This window comes from Oncorhynchus mykiss, chromosome 18, assembly GCF_013265735.2.
Source record: "Oncorhynchus mykiss isolate Arlee chromosome 18, USDA_OmykA_1.1, whole genome shotgun sequence".
In the NCBI taxonomy this organism is placed as follows: domain Eukaryota; kingdom Metazoa; phylum Chordata; class Actinopteri; order Salmoniformes; family Salmonidae; genus Oncorhynchus; species Oncorhynchus mykiss.
The window spans coordinates 45,539,644-45,562,702 of record NC_048582.1 but is presented as its reverse complement, the minus strand read 5'-3'; the positions used below and the strand labels follow the sequence as shown (position 1 = coordinate 45,562,702).

Below are 23,059 nucleotides of genomic sequence, written 5' to 3'. Positions count from 1 at the left end.
GTTATTGACCTGCTTAAAGTCTTTTCTCACGTCGGCCTCAGAGAGCAAGGGCACCCAATCCTCTGGGTTGGTGATGGCCCTCACACCCGACATGGTGTTGTTGTCAAAGCGTGCATAAAATGCATTGAGTTTCTCAACGGTGTTTAGTGAGTCTGACAGAAGTTGTGCACGGCTGGAGGGAATTTAACAAGGAAGCAAGTTTTGAAAATCTGATATCTTAGAAAAAAAAATCACGTTTACATTTTATAAGATTCCCAAACATAATAAGGTAGCTGTGATGGACTTCACCTTTCTTACCTCAATGCACAATGCCACTCTGAAGGTGAATGTAGGCCTGTAGGCTAAAAACAGTATTTACTTTGGCAACATAATATTATTTACTCATTTGTAGCATTGCCATTACATAGATTGAGGGCTTGAAACAAGGTTGCTAATTTCCACACTAAATATGAATGGAATCCAGATCAGCTTTTCACTTGATAGCTCAAGCCACTGAGGAGAAATAGGAAACACGTGGTAACTTGTCATTTTCAAAGAAACAACTAGCCTACGTGTGGGGATCCGATTCCTTCAAACAAAGTAGGCTACTTTATCCGTGATATATTATTCATCTCCCGTTTTGTAAAATAATTTTTACCCGGTGCCCGAAAAACGGTCTTTTAAAGTTGCCGCTGTCCATGGTAACGGATGTGATAGGCTGAACCTGGGAAAGAAAGAAGCTCGCCTCGTTCAGAATAGCAGCGGCGCTGGAGTAGCCAACAGTCGTCGTCTGATAGCTCCAGCCAAAACGGGACATCGAACCTTTTTTATTTTATTTATTTATTTGGTTCGATTGATATCCTCTTCTCAAACAAGATGTGACTTTTATAATATGACTAATACCTTTAGAATATTCATGTCAGGATAGCCGGGAGAGAGAACGCCGAGGGGGTTTTGCGAATGGAAGTTATTTGTTGTGAATTGTTTTGAGTATGTTATGCCGACGTGAGTTTGTTTTTGGGTTGTCTCTGTTCGCCGTGGACCTTTAATTTGGAATCTAACGACGAAAACCAGATCGCCGAGGGAAACCCAGAGTGAGGATTCTACGAAGCCAGAGAGCTCCCAACAGACCGGGGATTTAAATTGTGTTTGGTGTGCTCCGGGAGAAGCGAGAGTCAAAGAAAGAAATTCATGTGGCCATTCTCTCTTTAGCAAAATATTTTGGATTGCAGAATGAGCAAGGAAAGACCCAAGAGGAATATCATCCAAAAGAAATACGTGAGTAGTTACTTTCCTATTATTGTCATTTGTGCATACAATAATTTGACCTTTTATAAGTTTGCACGTTCAATTCGCCCGTTTCGAAGAAAATGCATCCACTTCGATCACGGAGTAGGAAGGTTACCATTACACAGCTGTGGCCTATTGGGGTCGAATTGCCTTTCAGATATTGAAGTTGTAGAATGTGTTATCAATTAGACGTATTTGATTTTATAGTCTGTTATATTTATACAGTGTCTGTGTCGCTACAGTTCTTCAACATAAGACAAGGCTATTTATTTGATTATTAACTCGCAATGGAAGGGCAATGCGCATTGAGGACTCATCACTGTACGATAAATCAATAAACCTTCCACAACTTAAGTCAGAATTTTCCACAGGAGCTGGCTAATTGTTTTCAGAATATATTTTTCTCCTTTAGTCCCTTTCAGAGCCACGAAGAGAGACCGCCATATCTCCCATGGCTGATTCCGGGTTGCATACCCCCATCCTGAGCAGCCCTCTCTCTATACACTGGCATTTATAAATTAACACTTGTTTTGCTGTTGGATATCACAACAACATTCACTTTAGTTATGTTGACGTGACTTGAGTGTAACTGAAAAGCACCGTCCGACCATTACGAGTGGACAGTGGCTCTTTAATTTTCTCCGTAGGGAGAGGACGCAGGGGTTAGGCAATTTAACATTTGCGAAGAATTTATAATCATTTTACAATCGTTGTGGAACGCCCAGGGGGAGTTGCTTGTCTGTTGGTTTACTAACATTGATATGCGATAAAGGGTCTGATCATTTTAATTTTGTGTTGCACTTATGTTACCTCAAGGAATGGAATATATTGCAGCCTGAGCTTGCTGAGTCAGAATGTTAAAGCTTCTCGGACATTTTTTTTCCTAAATGCGTATTTATGTTTAAGCAGACGGGAGACCCTGGATGCGGCTAAACGAAGTGTTAAAGGGGATAGTAGATTAAATGCGAACTTGTTTTTTGTGTAATTTTAAAGAGGTGGTGTTTCAGTCGCATTGCAGAGGTTCGTGTGAAGGGGAGGCAAGAAGCGACCATTTTCTATCTGCAACTACCTATTACCGGCGAATTTGTCAAAGGGGCTATGCCAATTTAGGTAATTTCAAGATTTTTACCCTCTGTGTAACCCAAAGATTTTAAATATTTTAGAGTTTTAAAACAGGCGTAAACTAACCAATGACGTACTCAAACGGAGACACTGGCACATCCCTTGGCTGAGTTTAACCCTCACGTTACTGCGTGTCCTCGTGTGAATTTTCCTCATGTGGAAACAATGTGAAGTTATTATGAACTACTTTGAATAATAACATAATTTCCGATTATGCACGTTTTTATTTCCATATATTTAATCTCAAAACATTTTGGCCACGTGTGGGCCTGCTGTTTGTGGCCCACAACACTTGAGTTATCAAAGCACAGTGGGACCCTCATAAGGTGTGATTGTGGCCTTGCCCAAACATACCACTCTAACGTGATTAAAACGTTATACTTTTATATATTATGAGGTGAAATAATACTAATTTCCCGAAGTGTTAAGCATATAGCTAGTCTATATACTCAATACTTTCCCCAGAGCGTGATACTATTTCTCCCTAACATACTCAACTCTCACTGCAATGCTAAAGTAATCAATGCACTACATTTCCAACTTTCATTGGGACAGATGAGCTAATTTAACAAACGAAAAGGACGCTAGGGAAATCTCAAGAATGAAGTTTTAAAATTGTCTGATATTTTATTCATAACTTATGTAATTATAGATGTATGCTTATATGGCTATGTTTGTGTGTGGAATTGGACTGCACGGAACATGGCTGTCACATCTGCTGAGCTGCAGCAGCTGGGGTAAAAATCTGGTCGGACCAAACCATGCGAACAACAAAACAACCTGGAGGTGCCCCCTTCTCCTCAGGCCCCCAGGGGCCCCCCACTCAGAACGCAACACCCTCCCCCCAGAACAACTCTTGGCCCCTCTGATTTAACGTCCCCTTAATTAGCGTTAGAAAATTAGCCATGCTTGGCTCCTCAGGAACACTGGAAAAGAGTGAGTTGTGAATATCCCCCATGTGCTCCATCCATGTTATTAAAGTTCATAGGTCAGGGGAAAAAACACTTTATAATGCAAACAAGGCAGTTGCCGCTCCTTTGATAAGACACAAGTTAACCCCCCCCCACCCCCAATTTTTTTTTTTAGAGGCACAAACACTCTTTCTCTCTGAAATGATATCTGTATATTGAGAGAATGTGGCGGGGGTGTAATAACTCATTTGGGTAGCAGCGTTTGCTAGATTTGTGGTGTTTAACTGAACATACTGAGAGGAGACGTGCAGCCAGGGCCATTTTGTCCTGACTAGGCTGTTCTCAGGATGTGTGGTGGGTTAGAGCTGCCTCTGATTCAGGCTTTGTGGCACTGGGCTGGCCTCTGTGTGCTGGGATAGAGCTCGGCTGTGTGGTGGGATAAGCACAGCTGCTGCAGGGGTCTTTACAAATGTAAAGAAGCTGTCAGTGTTTGTTTCATCAGGCACACAACTGATGAGGGCCAAGTTGAAAAATCCACCGCGGTGTGTGGAGCACAAAAAGAGGAAACAAAAATAGAGGGGGCCGGGGTCGAGGCCTGTAAAAGTTCCGTCCCCATTCTCCCTCCCCTCCCCAGTCCTTCAGCTTTACTATTTAAATTTCTGCCTCATATCCACCCATGAGAGTTTGTGGGTCTGAGCCTGAATGTGCTTCATTTAACCTTCTGTTTTAATGCAGATGGTCTTTTTTAAATCCTCGTTTTCTTCGTGTGTGTGTGTGTAACACAGCAGAGTTCACAGTTCCGCCCTGAGGAACCTTGGCACTGTAACTGGGCCAGTAAGATGCTGTGAGGTAGGTTTCAACAGGAAGGTTTCAGACACCTCATTCTACACCACTACCTTCCAACTTCTTGCTCAAGCATTCTTAGTATTAATCATAGTTTTTCCTCCTTTATATCGGCGGGACCACTGACTCCACAGTACATGGAGAGCCGGCTCTACGTGGAGAGAGTGGAACTGGCAGACACAGCCTTCTGATGCTGTTGCATTTATTGATGGCTCTATTCAGTTCTCTGTGTTTTGCCGTCTGCCAACAGACAATGTTCCACTTTACTGCGTCGTTACGGGAGCTCCCCAAACTGCCCGATTTAATTTGGGCCGCCAGTGATCAGCTGCAGCCAGCAGATCGCCTCCTATTCTCCATTCTCTGTCTCTCCCTGATTTTTACGACAGCTTTACTTCACACACCCTGCCCCTGTTACCCTGTTATGTAATGTGACCTTTCTCTTATCAGCCGTTACCATCTCGGCACAATCTCTGCACAAGGCCACAGTTCCCTTTCTGTTCATTAGATCAACCTCTTTATGGGCAAACTACCAGCCAGGCACATTCACTATTTTATTAAACTACCAGGGTAGTGCCATACATGCTGTACCAGGCAGATGAACTGCTGTGATATCATATAAATGGGGGGGTTTGATATTGTAATCATGTGCTGAAATATACTCTATCATATGTGCGATTATTCTGAAATGAGACTGTCTGACATTGCTGTATTGAAGGACTATTCAGAATATATGTTATGTATGAGACTCGAGTACACCACATATTCTCACTGAATGCTCTGCTTCATTTTGTGCCATGATTTATGTCTTCCTACTCCTGTGGGTTTGGCTGGACTGCCCTGAGTGGGACACAAGCTGCACTACACAGTGTGTGTGGCAGCCAAAGCTTATCTGTTCTGAATCCCTGAGGAGCTGAATAAGCATTTTTAGATGTCTTTGGTTTTGCCTCAACATTCTTCAACCCTGAGGTGGGAGGACACTTGACGGTAGTAGGTAGGCTGTATGGCTGTGACTGGAGGGCAGAACAGGGGAGGAAGGCGGGCATTATGAACAAGACACTTTGGCCGAGCCCATTCAGCTGGTGAGGGTTGTGTTCAGAGTGCGGTAGACTTCTAGGGAGTCTCTACTGACTGTAAAGGCTAATGGAATCATTAGTCCTGCCATCCAACCCCTAACCTAACATAGCAGGCGTAAAAAGACGCCTCAGCGGAGTCCCTACATATGTTCTTTAGGGCAAACGGAAGTTAGGTTGAAAACCTGAAACATCTGTGTTGTGACCGACCCTGCGGAGAGTGAGTGCATGGACTGCTTCTATGGTTGAGCTGGGGCTGGACACATCAGTTATACTCTCGGTCAATCCGGTATTATCTCTAGATCCCCTTCTACCACTCTGACTTACTTTCATCAGGCAGCAGTAAGCCTCCAGGGATAAAGCAATAGAGGTTCCATTCTGACTATATTGATCCATGTTACAGACTCCTAATGCCTTGATGCGTGATGAGCTGCTGAATGGGCAACGAGGAGGCTATTTTAGCCATATATTGTTATTCAACATGATTTATAAATCATTATACTCTTATGTCTAAATATAGTTGATAATCAGATTACACAGCTGTGTTATACCTGGTTTATAGAACTCGTATTTACTCATGTCTGAGTTTTGAATCGCAGCGCACTCATCATTGTAGTTTTTGGGTTCTAGGTTTCCACCAATTTATTCTATATAAATCGGTGATGCAATGATGTTTGTAGTGGTATATAATAGTTATATTTCATATGCAGCTGTATAATATCTGTTTCCTGCCAGAGAGCCCCACAGGGACCTTTGGCCACTCCCGTGTTAGCTTGGCACACTGACTTATCCACGGTTTAATTTGGAGTCAAAGCATTACTCCGATGTCATATTTACTGTGACGATGAAGGTATCTCTTTATTTACATTTTTATTGCAGTCATTTGAGGCCCTTGAACAAGCCGGTGTTGTTTTCTGAAAGATGACCTCTCCCTCGGTGCATGTTAATGCAGCCTTTTCAACAAGCGTCACCCCCCCTTCTGAGGACAGGCCTAACTCTGGGTGGCAGCTCCCCTCTCGATTTACTACAGTAATGAGCTTGTGCAGTAAGTGGCTGCAGTGTGTACTCTGCTCACTATAAACTGCTGGAGTAGTTGGGTGGGCTGCATTGGCTTTGTGGGGACCGAGTGGCAGGGGGGAAGGAGGGGTGGACTCGCACAGCTCAAAGGTGGGGAGGCAAGAAACCGTAGTTAAAAAAAATAAAAAATGTAGGTCAATGGAGGCGAGTTAGTTATCGCTCTGTGTGCTCCAGCACCATGTGAAACACATTAGTCTCCTGCTCCATCTTGTCTGGTAATAGAATACTGAGTTTTTTTGTTGTTTTATTCCCTCAGTGTCATTACTCAGCCAGGTGCAAAGAGCAGAGCGACACCGTTTCCAGTGGGATCAGCATGAGAGCAGAAGCTATGGCAGTTCTCTCCCGCTTAGCCAGAGAAGCTCTTCTAAACTGCTGTGGAGTGGTTGGCGGTGGGATATCTTGCTGCTTACAACACTCATGTATATTTGTCTGTAGTGTGTTTGTATTCATCTGTTTGGCGGGAGATCCGTCTCCTTGGTGGTTTCTTCGCGCTGCATTCTTCCCACATTTTGTTGTTTGGCTTCAGACTGCCAAAGGAAACATTGGAATCTTCCCCAGATAGATGTAGTGTAAACTGTTGGAATACCTCACCTTGCCTCTCCCTCTCTCACCATAAACAGGCACCCTGTGCTTTGTCCCTGTGGGTCAGCTAAACACAAGGCCAGGAGTTTGGTTAGCTACACATTCTGCTGTTGTCTTGGCGGCCTGAAACTTATAAAGATTATTCACAATATGTGGTTTCATAAAGCACATTGACAGATGTTCATTATGACCCAACAGTGGGATTAATATTTAAAATAGAAGAATTGTCAGAAATCTGATTCAGACAAAAGTAATGCCTCTTTGATCTCCTCTCTGCACAATGGCAGCATTTTAATGGCACTTCTAGCGGCTACATTTTCACTAGGCCTCACAGCAGGGGACTGTAGTGTTTGGTACACCCAGGGAAGGGAGCCAAAGCCCAGGCTGAAAGGCTGGCCCTGCCCCATGGCCCTGGATCAAATAACCCTCCCAAAGGAAGCACTAAAAACCACAACCTGTGACAGTCTGAGAACTAAAGAGGATAGAAATAATTAAATTGGGGTCTGTCACGGGTAGAATTTCGATCTTTACCGTTGCTAATGACCGAGCCGGGTAAAGGAAACTGATCTAAATGTTGATCACGTCATACAATATATGTAGCTTACGTCAGATCCATATACTGTACAGCCTTGCTTAAATCTCATTACATTGGTAATTTTCAGCAGATTTACACTACAGTCATTTAGGCCTATAGGTGTCTATCTAGGCCTATAGTATAGTGTGTGACTGAGGACAGAGTATGATATTTAGTAATGTTTCAGTTGGTAATCATAGAAGTTCAATCCAAAGCAACTCTGCCATGTAATGTAAACTGAATCTGGGAGTCACCTAAAGACAGGGTTACCATAGTGACCAGAAGGGTTTTTTGAAATGTATTTTCCATTCTCCATGCCATCGGAGGGGGCCTAGCCACTCCGTTACTATAGCAACTGCTGGAGTCTGGGCAGAATGGAGCGTCCATCGGTCTGTTTTGAGACACGACACTCCAGTGTCTGAACATAGTAGAGAGCTGAAGTTAGACTGTAAAGTAGCTTTGCACAGACTCTACTGAGGGGTGTGTGTAGGTAACAGGCTGAGAGGCATGACTGACTTTGGTATGAAATGTGTGGCAATTTACACTCTTGTGCTCTTTCAAGTATTTCACAACTAAGGCATTGCCTGACAGAACTAGCTGTTTGAGGCCTGTTCCCTTTAATATCACACTATTGTATTTTGAATGAAACCAGAAAACCTTTACCTGGTACTGTAAATGACAGTTCCACTGAAATCAACTGAGGCATTATTACTCCTATCAGTCATTGTTGCCACATTTACTTTACTACCTGAATGGAGAGCAAGTGGAGGAGAGGCAGCCATTTAGTTTCCTCTGAGTATTGAATGGTCTTGCTTGGATTGGTGCTCAGACATAGTTGAGTGGAACCGTTTGCCAACCTTGAAGGAGGAGCGTCTGAGGTACCTATATCACTGGACAATCTGCCAGACCCACTGGCTGAGGCAGAAGCCATGGTTTGGTGTGTGGCTTTGTCTGTGACGTGGCCTGACAGGACAGGAGGTGTGTGAGTGGTTCTCCTGTTTACTGTGACGTTGGCAGAGGATCCTGTAAGCGGTGACACCGTGGTAACTAGGTGTCTCTGTCTCCGTGGCAACCAGGTTTGTCTGTGTACCTGAGACAAAGTACATTTCACCTCCACAGGATCCCTTTGAGCTCAATTACCAACTAGAGGGAGAGAAGGAGAAGGAAGGAGCGAGAAAGGGATAGAGGTATGAATCAACCCTGCTGCTCCTCTAGTCTGCTGGGGACCCTTCCCTCCCTCCCTTCTATATCTGATCTAATCGTTTCTCATACATCATAATATTTTGCGCACGGCCCCACCGTACACTGCCTCCCAGTAACAACACCCTGTCCTACTCCTGCAGCTCCTTCCCTGGGCCTCTCCTCTCCTCCAGTCCCCAGGCTGCAGCGTGGTTCTTTGTGAGGAAACGGGCCAAGCTATGAGGTGAAAATCACCTCTTAATTGCCTGTTTTCTGCAGCTCTGTGCAAGTGAGGGGCTTTAGTGTTGTGAGCCCCAAACAACCTGAGCAGCTCCGCTAAACACCTGGCTTTGTGTCTGGGAGTAGGCTTGCCCACTGTAATCTACAGCCCTGCACTCTGAATGGCCACTTTCATCATGATTTCCTCAGCAGTGGTTTGTGTAAAGAGCATATCAAACATCTTTCCTCCCAATGACGTTTCTCCAGTATGTGATAATTGCCAGAACAAGAGATACAAAAAATGTGTTTGGGCTATACGGGCATGGACCTTTTTCTCTTAGTTTCTGTTGGCTATTAGATTTAAAGGCTGTGGTGTAAGAAGCCAACACCGCGTTGGATGCATGTCCATGTCAGTGAGTGTTTGTGAGCCCAGAGCAGTAGCATGGTATAGAGCCATACTGGGGCCCCTCTGTGGTCAGCTTCCTGTCAACTGTCTGTTCTGTTGCGGTCTCCTCCATTACCAGCAAAGTAACGGCTAATCTTATCTCCCTGACAGTTAGCATTACACTCAGCCTTCTCTCCTGCAGCCATCTCCTTTGAGCTTCACTCTACCAGTCCACTCATTGTCTCTGCAGAAAGAGAGCGCTTTAGTGACAGTTTAAGTTTCTCCCTCCCAGTCAAACTGGCCTGTAAAGTCCAGGCCAGCTAATCACTAGCTGCTTGTATCTGTCATCCACAGTGTGTCCTGTTGGTGACCCTGGGCCTGCTGCAGGAGAGCAGAGTTCACAGCTTCATTAAACCACATGAAATCCTCCACTTAATTTCTGTTGGCCCTGATAGTTGTTTTCCTCCAGCTAACAGAGCTGTGTAGTGCGACTACAACCTAACACAATCATTTAGTCTCCCAGCATCTGGCAGGCGACTCTACTCTCTGAAATCCATCCACCTCTATTTTTATGGGGCATGAATCTGTTGAAGCCACGGCTGCTGCTGGCTGTCTGGCTTTTTTTCTCCTGTTGTAAATAACTTGTCTCCATCAGAGAAATAGATTCCATTGTTATGGGTCATTTTCAGGCCTACTTTGTTTGAACGTCAAAGGAGAATAGCTTGTGAATAAAATGAATACAGTTGAAATATGATGGTCAAACGCCTCGACTATATTGAGTAACCGTAGTGCTGAGGAAAAACCAATGACATTTTCTGCTGCTATTGTTTTGGTTCCTGGAACATGGCTGGTAGGTCGGTTAGGGGTTAAGCACAGCGTTTGTATGCTGTGAACCCTCTGACCCTGGACGTTTACAGACGGAACAAAGCAGCTTTGCGTCTCTAAGCTCAGTCAGCGCTCTACTGGCTGTGCTGGGGTCTGGCCTCACGCTTGCATCAACACAGCTCCCCAACCGCAGTGATGGTGCATGATGGGAGCTGCAGAATACTCCTATGTTTTGGGGTAAGAGTAACCCTCCTCTTACCCCATGTGCTCTCCCATGAGCCTAGTTTATTTTTTTAATTTTTTCTTCTCCCCACTACTAATTGACTGGGAACATGGCTCTGGGAGCACGGTGCTGCATGGATCCCCCTGTCTGTCAATCGCTCTGCTTGCTTGTGAGCGACAGCTACAGATGTGTGCCCCGTTCGCTCGGTCTGTCCTCAAACCACAGTACCGTGAAACTGTCAGTCTGCCTCTCTTTCCCCACTCCAGAGAAACTCACAATGCCTTTGACTTGTAGTTTCTCAGGTCGTGTCTACACTTGACACTTCCATGTGACTCCTGCTATCAGAATACAAAGATCGCATTGAAAAGACTGGTCTAGATGTACAAAAGTCGCTTTGTGGTCTAATTCTGTTCAGATCTGGCTGACCACATCAGGTGGTCAGGGATGCGTTGTGTGGGAATTTCTCCTTCGTCTGAATGCAGTCAGGCTACCGGAAGCGCATACAGTGGGTGAAGCCCAGCAATCCTCCCGCCAGTCTCCAGAAATACATTCCTAGCATGTGAGGAACATTTTTGCAGGCCTCATCAATGCTAGCCAGCTAGTTCATATTTAGAAGGTCAAACAATTGCGTTTTTCTAGATATATGCTCATTCATTTGCAATCCCTTTAGCATTGCTAGCTGGCTAACTACAGAGGTTAGCTACTGCCGTCAGTTGCGATTTTATAATTTAGCCTATTCCACCGTTTGTAGAATGCATACTGGCGTTTGAATATAGCCCGTCAAAAGGGAGTCCGGACACACTGGACACTGTAGACTCATTTACATGTAGGTGTAGACTCCTGACGCTTTCAGAATTCCATGATCAGAACTCTGATCAGAATTCCAAAGCTGCATGAACTGTCAAGTCTAGACACGGCCCGCTGTGTCTTGGGGATCCCATGAGGTTTAATAGAACCACTGATGTTTGTGTAAATGTGGTCTGTGCACAGCCTTCTCAGCTGTGTTGGCTATTTATTCTAAATTCTCTTCAGTCCATGCCACTGAAACAGATATTTGAGTTTGACTATACTCAGTTCTGATGTATTGGAGCTGGTTATTTGCCTTTAATTTATAAAGGTCTAAATGCTTTTCATTCATTGATAAAGGTAGACAGTAGTGCTTCATGCTAGTTTGGTTTAATGTTCTCCCTCCTCACCAGAGAAGCGAGTCTAAACCATACAGTTTTATTTTAGTCCTGTGACATTAATTCATGGAAAAGCTGAGTGTCTGACTCTGCAGTGTGCATATTCTCTCCCCAAATGAGGGCATTGATGTATGAAGAACCTGTCAGAGGAGTTGATTCCAAAAGCAGCCGTCTCTTCCTCAAACACACGACTGTTCCCAGTGAGCCCACAGATTGACAGCCAAATTTAGATTATCACCTTATATCAGTCAGTAGGACGTCTTGGCGTCTGTCTATACCTCTACCCCTCTTGGCTTCAGTTTTGTGTTCAGGGCCAAGTGTTTCTTTCTGTCTCACAGGATTTGACGAATAGCTTTAATATACTGTTTCCTTTTGCTCTCTGAGAAAATAACTCCAATGCAAATCAAATCCAACTTTGTGTCACCTGCGCCGTATACATGTGCATACCTTACTGTGAAATGCTTACTACAAGCCCTTAAGAAAATATTTACTGTGAAATGCTTACTACAAGCCCTTAAGAAAATATTTACTGTGAAATGCTTACTACAAGCCCTTAAGAAAATATTTACTGTGAAATGCTTACTACAAGCCCTTAAGAAAATATTGACCAAATAAAGTGACTGTGCAAGGGTCATTCTGTGAGGTATAGAACTACTACTGCCTTTTCTTTTTCCTACTTTATAAACTTTCCCCCTGTGGTTTCTCCTCACCCCTACACTCTGTTGTTCATTGCCTGTCTTCTCCATCCATGCTGCCATTGTCCGTTCTGAAAGCGACTCTGTGACAATGCCACATACCCCCCTTCATTTGTGTGTGTGAGAACCTGTTCCACTAACCTGATGTCTGCAGGTGTTTGTGTTTAACGGTGTGGTCAGCCATGCGTAGTGTAGGCCAACTGTATGGTAATATGAGACCAGTGATTGTACAGCAGTGATTCTACTCTGAGCAACAACATGGATCTGGGAAGCACCCGGAACTTCACTCATTCAGCTTTTCTTACAATGGCTGATTGACAGCTGGCCCTATTTAATTGTTGTATATTTCTTATGCCAAACAATGGAGTAACGCGTTAAAGGTCTTATGTGCCGTGATTTTTAATGTAGTTTTATGTATTTGCAAAGGAGGATGGGACTGACGCGGATTGCCAAGCCCAGTATCAATGTATTGTCTACATCTAACTGGCTTTTATTCTTCAAGGCTGTTTGGACAAAGGCAGTTGTCTGAATAGGGATGTGTGAGATATATGCACAGCTGTGCTCTGCTGAAAATAACATTTCCTCTCTAAAGCCACAACAGACAGAAGTTGGAATAGAAACAGGACAGGTACACAAGGTATCCTCATAAGAACACACACCACCATGTTTTTGTGAAATTATAATTCATTCTTTATTCAATGTATTCATCATACAATCAAATCTTATTTTATTAGACCTTTCCTGTACTAGTTCTACAAAATAAATCTATAGTAATTAAACTGCCCATTCACATTAGAGGAAGGCTGTCGGAGCCTGTTTCTCCATCTCCCCAAAAGAGCCACTGCTCATCACTCCTCTCACACCTTGCTGCATGATTCTGTCACTCTGCAAATGAGAAGCATATTCCTCACCTTCCTATTTATGTGGACCAGGCAGCTTTGCTCCCGCTCAGACAGGTGCTAGCTGTGTTCGAGGGCCATGTGTCTGTTCTGCTCGCACTCCCAAAGATGTGGGCTGTCCGCCTCCACCTGGGCTATCCATGGTACAGCCTGGACAAATTGCTGGATATAGTAACGTACGTGCGAACACACACAGGCTGCTGCTAACACCTTTCTGAGCTGAAGGCAAGGGCCTATCTTTCTTTGTTGCCGCTCTGCTCAGAGTGGAACGAGGTAGTACAACGAGGGGAAGGAGGGAGAGCCACAATGACACAGACCACCCCCACCCTTCTCTTCACCAGATGAAATAGAGCTTCACCTGGTCTTATGTGGCACTGTGGACCTGAGCAGTCAGAGGAACTGACCGGCTGCCATTTTTACTCCGTTATCTTCCTGTAGTGACGATTGAAAAGTAGGTCAGATCAGAGGCCTCGTCAACCCTGCGCTGTGCTGCGTCAAGCAGGCCTGCGTAGAGCAAATATGCCTCTGCTGTCTCAGCCTCTCTACTGTGTTTCTGTTCAGTGTTTCCTTCCGCCAGCAACCAGCTTGACTTCCCACTGCTTCTGAGCCCCTAGACAAGAGGCCCAGGAGGCGTGTGTGTGTGTGTGACCGCTGAACCTCTGTGCTTGGAGGGGTCTGTTCAGTGTCGTGCTGCAGACATGAAACGAACTGACGAGTGATAGGGTTGAGGGGGAAATGGAGATCGGTGGTGGAGAATAATGACGGCTTCTCCACACAGACCAGCAAAACGGGACCGGAAAGGGGTTATGAACAGAGGGAGTGTGACAGAACTGGATGGAGAGAGATTGAGTGCAGTTAGTCTGTTGAGGAGAGAAAGGAAGCGAAGAGGGAGAGACCAGCATGCTGCTGTTGTTAGGGCATGGGGGGAGAATGGGTGGAGCCACCCACATGCCTTGGCCAATCCCTGCCAAGCTCCCTGCTCACTCTGCTGTGTAGTTGGCTGAGGTCTACATGGCAGAACAAAGTGCTTTTGATAGGCAAGCAGCAGTGTAACCAGACTCTGGGGGTTGAGGGGCTCGGTGGTGGTGGGGGGGGGGGGGGGGTAGGAAGGTAGTCTCCCTCCCCTGGGTTTTGTCATGTGTTTAAATGGCTAATAGGAGCTGAAACGAGCTCAGGATGGCACTGCCACGGCCCTCCGTTCCATCCAGCCCTGAGCTGCTGCTGACGTAAAATATCCTGAACGTAAAGCTGAATAGAGATCAATAAAATATTAAGACCACAGCAGTTTCACAAGGTCCCCCACTTCTGTGTAATGTTGGCTCAAGATTATTTGAAGCTTCTATCACCCTTATCAAACTGCATGGAATCCCAAATGGATGTTGTTTTTAGTCTACAAGTGGCCAACACTCCTGTCTTTTAACTCTCATGCATGGCAACATCAACTCAGGAAGCATGGAGCCGGTCTGTGTGTGTGTTTCCACCACACCAGGCTTTGAAATAATCTACTCTGTCAGTAAGGGCTCTCTCTCTCTCTTCCTGCTCCTCCCCTCTTTCTCACTCACTAGAGCGTTCCACAGACCCTGGTCACTAAGCTATCCCTCTGGTCTCTGCTCTTCTTTTCTCCTCCTTTCATAATTTAGACGATCACATTTACCAGCATTCAGACTGGCACACACGAACATGCACACTCATGCAAAGATGACTGCCAGAAATGCTCCTGTATTTGATTTTACAGTACCAGTCAAAAGTTTAGACACCTACTCATTCTAGGGGTTCTTTTATTTTTACTATTGCAGGAAAGAAATTCCACAAATTAACTTTTAACAAGACACACCTGATAATTGAAATGCATTCCAGGTGACTACCTCATGAAGGTGGTTGAGAAAATGCTAAGAGTGCAAAGCTGCCAAGGCAAAGGGTGGTTACTTTGAAGAATCTCAAATATAAAATATATTTTGATTTGTTTTACACTTGATTTTGGTTACTACATGATTCCATATGTGTTATTTCGTATTTGATGTCTTCACTATTATTCGACAATGCGGAAAATAGGTCAAATAAAGAGAAACCCTTGAATGAGTAGGTGTGTCCAAACTTTTGACTGGATTGGCAGCCAGGCCTAAGACCAGAGAACAGTTTGACTTAGCACTTCTGAAGTAGTTTGTTTCTTTTCAGATGACTGGCACTACGCCCCCCCCCCCCCCCCCCCCACTCACACACTCTCTCACACACACACACACACACACACTCACACACACACACAAGTGAAAGTCACCGTAGCCTCCTGTAAGTGGGTGACTGACCAGCCAACCCTAGTCTGTTGGGTGAATTCTCCAGGTTCCACTGAGGTGTGGTTGAGAAGCTTCCTTGCAGTCCTGGCCTGAAGAAAGGGAGGGTTTCATTTATTCCTATGGGTTAGCTAGATAGCAGCATTGCAGGGAAATGTCCAGTTTTTCCCCATGGTGACCAGACAGGACCTTTTGGCTGCTCTTCCTGTTCAGGTGGTTACATCATTAGTGTGGCATTGTGGGTCATCGGCCTATGTCCATTCAGAAATCTGATACCCGATAAGAGTATCCCCACTGCCGTCTGACAGGACGACTGGTGTCAGGAGTTTCACTAATGAGAGAACCACCTAGAAAAGATTTGTCAGAAGTTCCGATGAAGGGGAAATGGAAAACGGACATCACTGATTTGCAGGAAAAAGTCTGGTCTCAGTAGCTCTTAATCTTTGACCCATGATGATGCCACAGTTTTTGTCTGGTAGCCTGGTCTGTTGGCCACTAAAAACTGAGAGAACAGACTGTAGTGTGAGTCTGTAGCGAAGCATTACATCATGTGGATGGAGATCCCAGGGAGCAGACTGTGTGTGTGTGTGTGGGAGCTGAGGGAAAGTGACGGTATGGAAACAAAGGTTTCTGTGTTCTATGGTTGTTCCGTAGCCTTGGCTTTATTCTACGAGGTGAAACACAGGAAGATGGAGGAGTTTCATACCATATCACGGAAGCCTTTATTCATAACGTCATTGAAGTTACCTACAATGTGCGCGTGTTAATTTGGAAATGAGTGTGTGAACCTGAGGAAAAACAATGGAGTCACATTGGCCAGAACAAGGGGAATGTCCTCTGTCAAAGGTATTCCCACAGAACTGCCTACTCCAATGTAGTATCTTCCAAGTGTTCCGAAGTAGCTTTTATAGAACAGGATGTTCTAGAGGTCAGGGAATAAATGTGTGCAAAATAGGGATGCCATTTATGTCGTGTGTGTGTGGTTAACATTGCTATTGAGGATACGTAGTTGGTTAGTCTGGTTCAAATCAAAATCCCCACCCACCACTGACTTGGCTGGACTGCAGTGAACTGGCTGTAGAGGAGATTTGGAGGAACCAGAGGAAAAAGACTTGCACGTTTTCAACTGAGCAGATGAACAAGAGACTAGTGGTGCACTGACATGTCACACTTCGACTGGCAATGTCCTCTGGCAGTGACAGTAGTGTGAAGGTGGGAGGAGGACTGGGAAAGATATCAATGGCTGCTCTCTGAGTAACAGATGTTTCGGCCAGCTACTTTTGTACGATCTGTCTGCCTACTGGGGACAGTGGGGTTACAGTCCTGGTGGCGCCTTAGTTTCCCCCCATGCCCTCCCTGCCACAATACAGCTCATCTTAAGCAGGATAACCCTTTTTTAAGCATTCATGCAGAGGCCCCTGTGCGACTGTCAATACGGGCCTGTGTGCGAGGAAGTGACGGCGCAAGGGTGTGACTGTGTAATTGGGTCTCCCTGAGACTGATCTCTGCTCTCATGGTTTCTCTTTTGGCTGATGCTTTGTCTGCTTGGCAGACTCTGATTGCTCAGCATCACTGAGCTCAATTCAAGTTGCTTTCTTGAGCTCTTCCTCTTTTCTTTTTTTCCCCCTTTTTTGGGGGGGGGGGGGCTATTCCTCCCAACTCCTGTCATTCACCTAGATCATCTGGCCCAGAGGATGAGTAACATGTGAATGCAGACTGAGGTAGCTCGGATCAGCTGGAGGTGGGTACAGTCTGCACACAGACGTGGCTCGAGTTTTGTCATCATCCCTCTAATGTATTTTCTGTCTGCCCTATTTCAATGCTAAATTTAACTAACTATATTGATTATTCTAATCTAGACAAATACTGTGATTTGAATGAGTTGGGTATTTTATTGTTCAAGTAAAAGTGACCGTGGCCTGAACAGGAGAAACTTGTCACTGATCACAACTCACAACCTGAACCTGTCCCTAGTGCCGGTAGGAGATATAACTGAACCACTTCCATGGTGTTTTAGTTCCTAGTAGACTTCTCCTCTGGCAGCCACTGGTACCCAGCCAGCCTCAACAGCCAGGTGTAAGTGAAGACTGCTTTTTTTTTTTTTTTAATTTAAGGAAGAAGATATTGGGGGGGGTGGATGGATGGAGGAAGGAGTTGCCTGATAAGGAAGTTTACAATTAGGATTAATCTGGGTAAGGCGAGGACCTCCAGTTTGAGTTTATTGTGCTGTCAAAATTGACTTTAAATTCTCTGCAGCCTCCTCTGCTCCTGTGTGCTGGACTCAAGCTTATTTTTAGCTGTCTCGCAAACTTTCCCACCCAGCAGAAATGTGTTCATGAGAACCTCTGTCCGTAGAATAATGATAAAGACATGAAAGAATGATTCAGGATGGCTTAGTCACGGTAGTTTCCTCAGCGCTTCCTCCCTGCATCACATCCAATCATTATGTTGGTTTTAACCTGAGTGGGTTGTTAGGAAGATGACATCAATATCTGAAGTGGTTTTTACTCATCTGTGTATCGCCTACCAGAAGCTCCTTGCTTTGTTGATGAATGTTTCTGAGATCTTCCTCGGTCATGAGACTGAGCCGAAGGAAACTAGTGTTGTCACCAAAGGGAAACTCTCTCTTTCTCAGTCATTCCTCTCGCTGTCGGTGCCTTGTGGTGATGTCAGAAGCTGTGAAATGTTCAGCTCAAATCAAATGTATTTGTCACATGCACCGAAAAACAAGTTGTAGACTTTACCGTGAAATGCTTCCTTAATAGCCCTTTCCAAACCATGCAGAGTTAAAGTAATACATAAATAAATTACAATATGCTCTATATGAAATAGTAACACAATAAAATAAGGCTATGTACACCGAGTACCAGTACCGAGGCAATGTGCAGTAGTTCAGGTTTGAGATGAGCGTGTTTGCGTTTCTCCACTTCTGTCGGTAGTGTTTCAGCCATTGGTTCTGTGACCCGGTGGGCATTAGGACTGTTTTTGTGGTGTGGTTGTTTCTCCATGTGTCCTTGGTTTCAGGTTGAAGACCCCTGCCTGCCTCCATGTCTCTGGGGGATACCGCCCCCTGGCTAACAACATTACTCTAAGCAGAGACGACTTGTCAAGGAGGGGAGGGAGGGGAGACCCAGTGACTAACCGTTAACCATCAGACAAATTACCTCCAGTGGTTTCTGGAGCGGGGAGGCATTCAGTCACCCAAGCATCTAGACCCTAAAGATGGGACCTGGGTGGGGTGAGCAGCGAGGTGGCCCTCGGGGGGCTTCAGAAGCTTACGAAAGTGGAACTTTATCGGACGGTCAGGCTAAGTAATCTAACACACAGCATTGGCAAGGCTTGAATAGTCTGTGTTGCTTTAACTGAGTCACATGATGCACCTAACTGACTGAACCTCCAGTGGTTTGTTCCCCCACCACCATATTAAACAGGCTCTACTGAGTCATATGGTTGCTGGGTATGGGAATGGTTTTGTGTTAAGGCACAGAGGGGCCCCTCCATTAGTCTGTCAGACAAGATCACTGTAGACCTATTAAACACCAATGCAGACTGTATAAATGGGCTGTTTTTTAATATAAACGTTATTTGTCTCAATGTCACAGCACTGCAGTAGTAGTGGGTTCTCCTGACTCGTCTGGTATGGCTCACCCTACTATGGTCTCTCTCAGTGCTGCCCCCCTTTGTAGCCCAGCCTTTGATCTGTCTTCTCTCTCTCAGGCAGCTCCAGGCTGATGATTAGATGAAGGGTCATGGAGTTTGGCCCAGGAAGGGGGAGGGGGGGAGGGGGGGTCTGCTCTGGGGGCTTAGCTGATTACGTGTTCTAATAGAACTGAACTGTTTCGGCAGCAGACCGAAGTATGTTATCTACTAAAGAGATGAACAGGGTCTGCTGCAGCACAAGCCTGTAATGCACAGACAGAATTTGGGGTATTCAAATATAGCCAAGCCATAGCAGAGCATGGCTGGTGGCGCCGAGTCCTGCGTTTTTTAAACTGGACGCTCAAAGACTCAGTGGAATGTAGTTTACACTAGTGCAGAAGTAGTGATGCACTTAGACATTCATGACCAACCTGAGAGTATAGAGGTGCTAGAACAGATCATTTAAAGCCTATTTGTTAACCCTGGAATGTTCATACCATTTGTTGCATTTCTGCATTGTGTTATATAGATTTTACTGGAGGGACAAATTGCAACTGAAAATGTGGCAAGTGTTATGTTGGAAGCACTTAACACTATCAAATCTGCAACAGCACTTGTAAACAGTGTTTATGAATGTTATTCTATTTGGTATTACTGTAGCTCCAGGAAGTCTGTCCTAGGGGATATTCTTGCCTCTGTGGGTTGAAAAAGTTCCTAAGGCCCCAGCCTCGTCCAAACTCCACTCTTTCTCTCTCACACTTTCTCTCTCACACTATGTTAACATCCATTTTGTGCCTGCCTGGTAAGGTTTGTAGAATGTGGACCCTTGCCACATGTCCTACTTCTTCAGCTCATCCAGCTTCCCACCCACTCTGCTGCTCTCCAGCTCACAGCTCTGGGTTTCTGTGTTGTGGTCGGGTCAGGTGAGCATGCACTGCTGCTGCTGCTGAACTGCATGCCATGCGCTGAGAGCAGAGCTGCTTCTAATGCAGTAGTCTCCACTGAACTGCTCATTTTCTTTTTTTCTTTTTTGTTCTACCTATCTCGATTACTGCATTGTTGGGAAAGAGCAAGCAAGACATTTTACTGTACTTGTTTACGTGACAATAATACTTGAAACAAACTCTGCAAATTCACAGTCCTACATGACCAGGAGTTGACGTTTTAACTTTTTTTTGCCACTAGGACAGATCCATTTTTATACAAGGCTGAAGTCACTTGTCCCGACCCCAAAAAGGTCTGCAACGCCAAAAGGGTTACTGAAAAAACGAGTGAAGTACATAGAAGGAAATAAATGAATTTTCTGTGCTCGTCGATATACTATGTTATTTCCCCCTAGCAGCCATACCAAAAAGTAAAATACACACCACTATGCATTTGGCTCTTCTGCTAATTGAGGGACGAGAGGAATCATGACATGGACAATATATATTTAGTGAATCCAAATCTTTTCGAATAGCCTATTCCACTCTGGTGGAGCTGTGGCACGAAAGAGGCCGAGGCTTCTACACATCTGGCTGTGTGTTCTGAAAAACGCGGGAGAAGCGAGTGACGGTCAACGAGCCTCGCTGGCTCTGCGTCTTGTGATGGGTTGAAAATCATCATGGGCTGCAGAGCAACTCCGCTGTCCTCAGACCTGGATAATTATGAACTGATTTGCATTTTTGCCTCATTCTCTTATTAGGCCTAGGCCACTACAGTGCCTTCAGAAAGTATTCATACCCCTTCACTTATTCCACATTTTGTTACAGCCGGAATTCAAATTAGATGAGAATACATTTTTATTTTTTTATCCACCTACACACAATACCCCATAATGATACTTCATAGTAAATGGATTGAAAATTAAATGCAATATATAATTTGCATAAGTATTCACATCCCTGAGTCAATACCTGTTATAATCACCTTTCGCAGCAACCTACAGCTGTGAGTCTTTCTGGGCAAGTCTCAAAGAGCTTGGCACACCTGGATTCTACAATATTTGTCCATTTGATTGTTCTCAATTCTTCATGCGCTGTCATTGGTTGTTGATTATCAAAATATGGTGCGTGGTAATGTATGTTTGAGGCAAATCCAATAACTCTTTGTATTCAGTACTAAAAGTGAATTGCTTTGTCACTTTTTTCAGTATTACTTTAGAGCCTTGTTGCAAACAGGACCTATGGTTTGGAATATTTTTATTCTGTAAAGGCTTCCTCCTTTTCACTCTGTCAATTAGGTTAGTATTGTGGAATAACTACGATGTTGTTGATCCATCCTCGGTTTTATCCTATCACCGCCATTAAACTTAACTGAGCAACTGAGTTAGGAAGGATGACTGTCTTTGTAGTGATTGGGTGTATTGATACACCATCCAAAGTGTAATAACTTCACCATGCTCAAATGGATAGTCAGTGTCGGTATTTTATTTATCAACCTATAGGTGCCCTTTGCGAGGTATTGTAACACCTCCCTGGTCTTTGTGGTTGAAACGGGTGTTCTGAAATTCACTGCTCGACTGAGGGACCTTACAATTATCTGTATGTGTGAAGTACTGATATGAGTTAGTGTATAAAGTTTATTTTTATAACTATTGCACACAGAGGGAATCCATGCAACTTGTGACTTGTTAAACACATTTATCAACTTATTTAGGCTTGCCATAAGGGGTTGAATACTTCTCATTATTTATTTGTGAAGGTAAACAATTCCACTGACGTGTGTAGGCCAGTGACCTAAAATAATTCTCAATTTTAATCCATTTTCAATTCCGGCTGCAACACAAAATGTGGAGGAAGTCGAGGGATGTGAATACTTCTTGAAGGCACTGTATATGCGTTGTGGGCAGGTTGCGCATTGCTAGAGTAATATGGAAGTAGTTCTAGACCAACTATGTATAATGGATTTCATAAGCTTTTCTCCTTTTAAAAAATAAATCAATTCTATTTGATTTTTTTTCCCATCTTGGTATTGTTTGCTCAATTTCTCTTGTTGTGGCCTAAAATATGTTGTCATTCAAAATTAATCTTTGAGAATGGCATGGACTTCTGTACGGATTCTCATTTCAAAGCTGCAACTATAGGACAAACTTTGTTAGAATAGTTTGGTGAATACTCTAATTTGTCATCATGCTTTTGATCTTTCAGTTAGTAGGATTAGGCCTTTGGTCATTTTGGTTCGCAAGGATGGATATTTTATTTCTGCCTCATGCATCAATTGTCTTATGATTTGTTCCAATTTCTCATTAGATTTTAATGTCTTGCAAATGTTTCTTCGGTCTCTTTTATTACCTTAGGCCTCCCATGGTTTTTGTGTTATTCATAAACAACTTAACTTTCTGAGATGGCCTAGAACTAGATTCATTCATTGTTCTATTAAAACATCTCGCATGCATTGCAGTGAGTGGCATAATAGGCCAAGTCCTATTTCTATCAAATAGAGGAAATGGAACATTTGGGCTTCTATAACAATAAGACACTATACTAACATTTGGGAGTGTCTGCTATAAAAATCTACTTCGGCTATTGGCCCAGATCATTCGAGAGCGAGAGAAAGAAAAAATAATTCTGACCAGATTGTTTTCCGCTACTATGGGGAGACTAGATCACGTTGTAAATATAACATATTTATTGACATAGGAATAGGTAATTTGCTCAATGTCAACCATGCACTGCCCCTCATCCAATTCTGATCTAAGTAATTGTTGTAGTTATTTTTTACATGTACATTCGGACAACTGAATTAAAAAAAAAATATTTTTTTTTTTTGTGCACCTGACAAGTGGACAAGCATTTGACGTCGAGCCCTGCATGCCGTGCTCTCAGCCAACCAGCCAGCATGGAGGCCTTCTGCCTTTTAGTTCATCACCAAGAACTGGTTAAAGCTACAGTATGGAGCCTCGGACCAAGTCAAGCGTACTCTTAGGTCTCTGCGCTCAGTGCATAAGAGGTTAACTAGCAGATGCTGCTGTGGTTTTAGCTGGATGTGGATGTGTCTGGATGCGTGTTTGCTCCAGTGGCTGCCCCCACTGGACCCTCCAGGCTAAACCTGTCATCGTTAATATGTAATAGGGTTATGGTTGGGGGGGGGTTAG

General features: G+C 44.3%; 1 protein-coding gene across 2 annotated transcripts in view; it reads left to right on the top strand.

Moving 5' to 3' along the window:
• Window positions 1-535: 535 nt before the first annotated feature.
• LOC110496365 (protein Jumonji) overlaps window positions 536-23,059 on the top strand; it is an 86,233-nt gene continuing 63,709 nt past the window's right edge. For both annotated transcript variants that reach the window (XM_036952932.1, XM_021572227.2), the window contains exon 1: window positions 536-1,257. In XM_036952932.1, coding sequence (XP_036808827.1) covers window positions 1,213-1,257 — 45 coding nt within the window. In that variant the 5' untranslated portion in view covers window positions 536-1,212. The remainder of the gene's footprint in view (window positions 1,258-23,059) is intronic.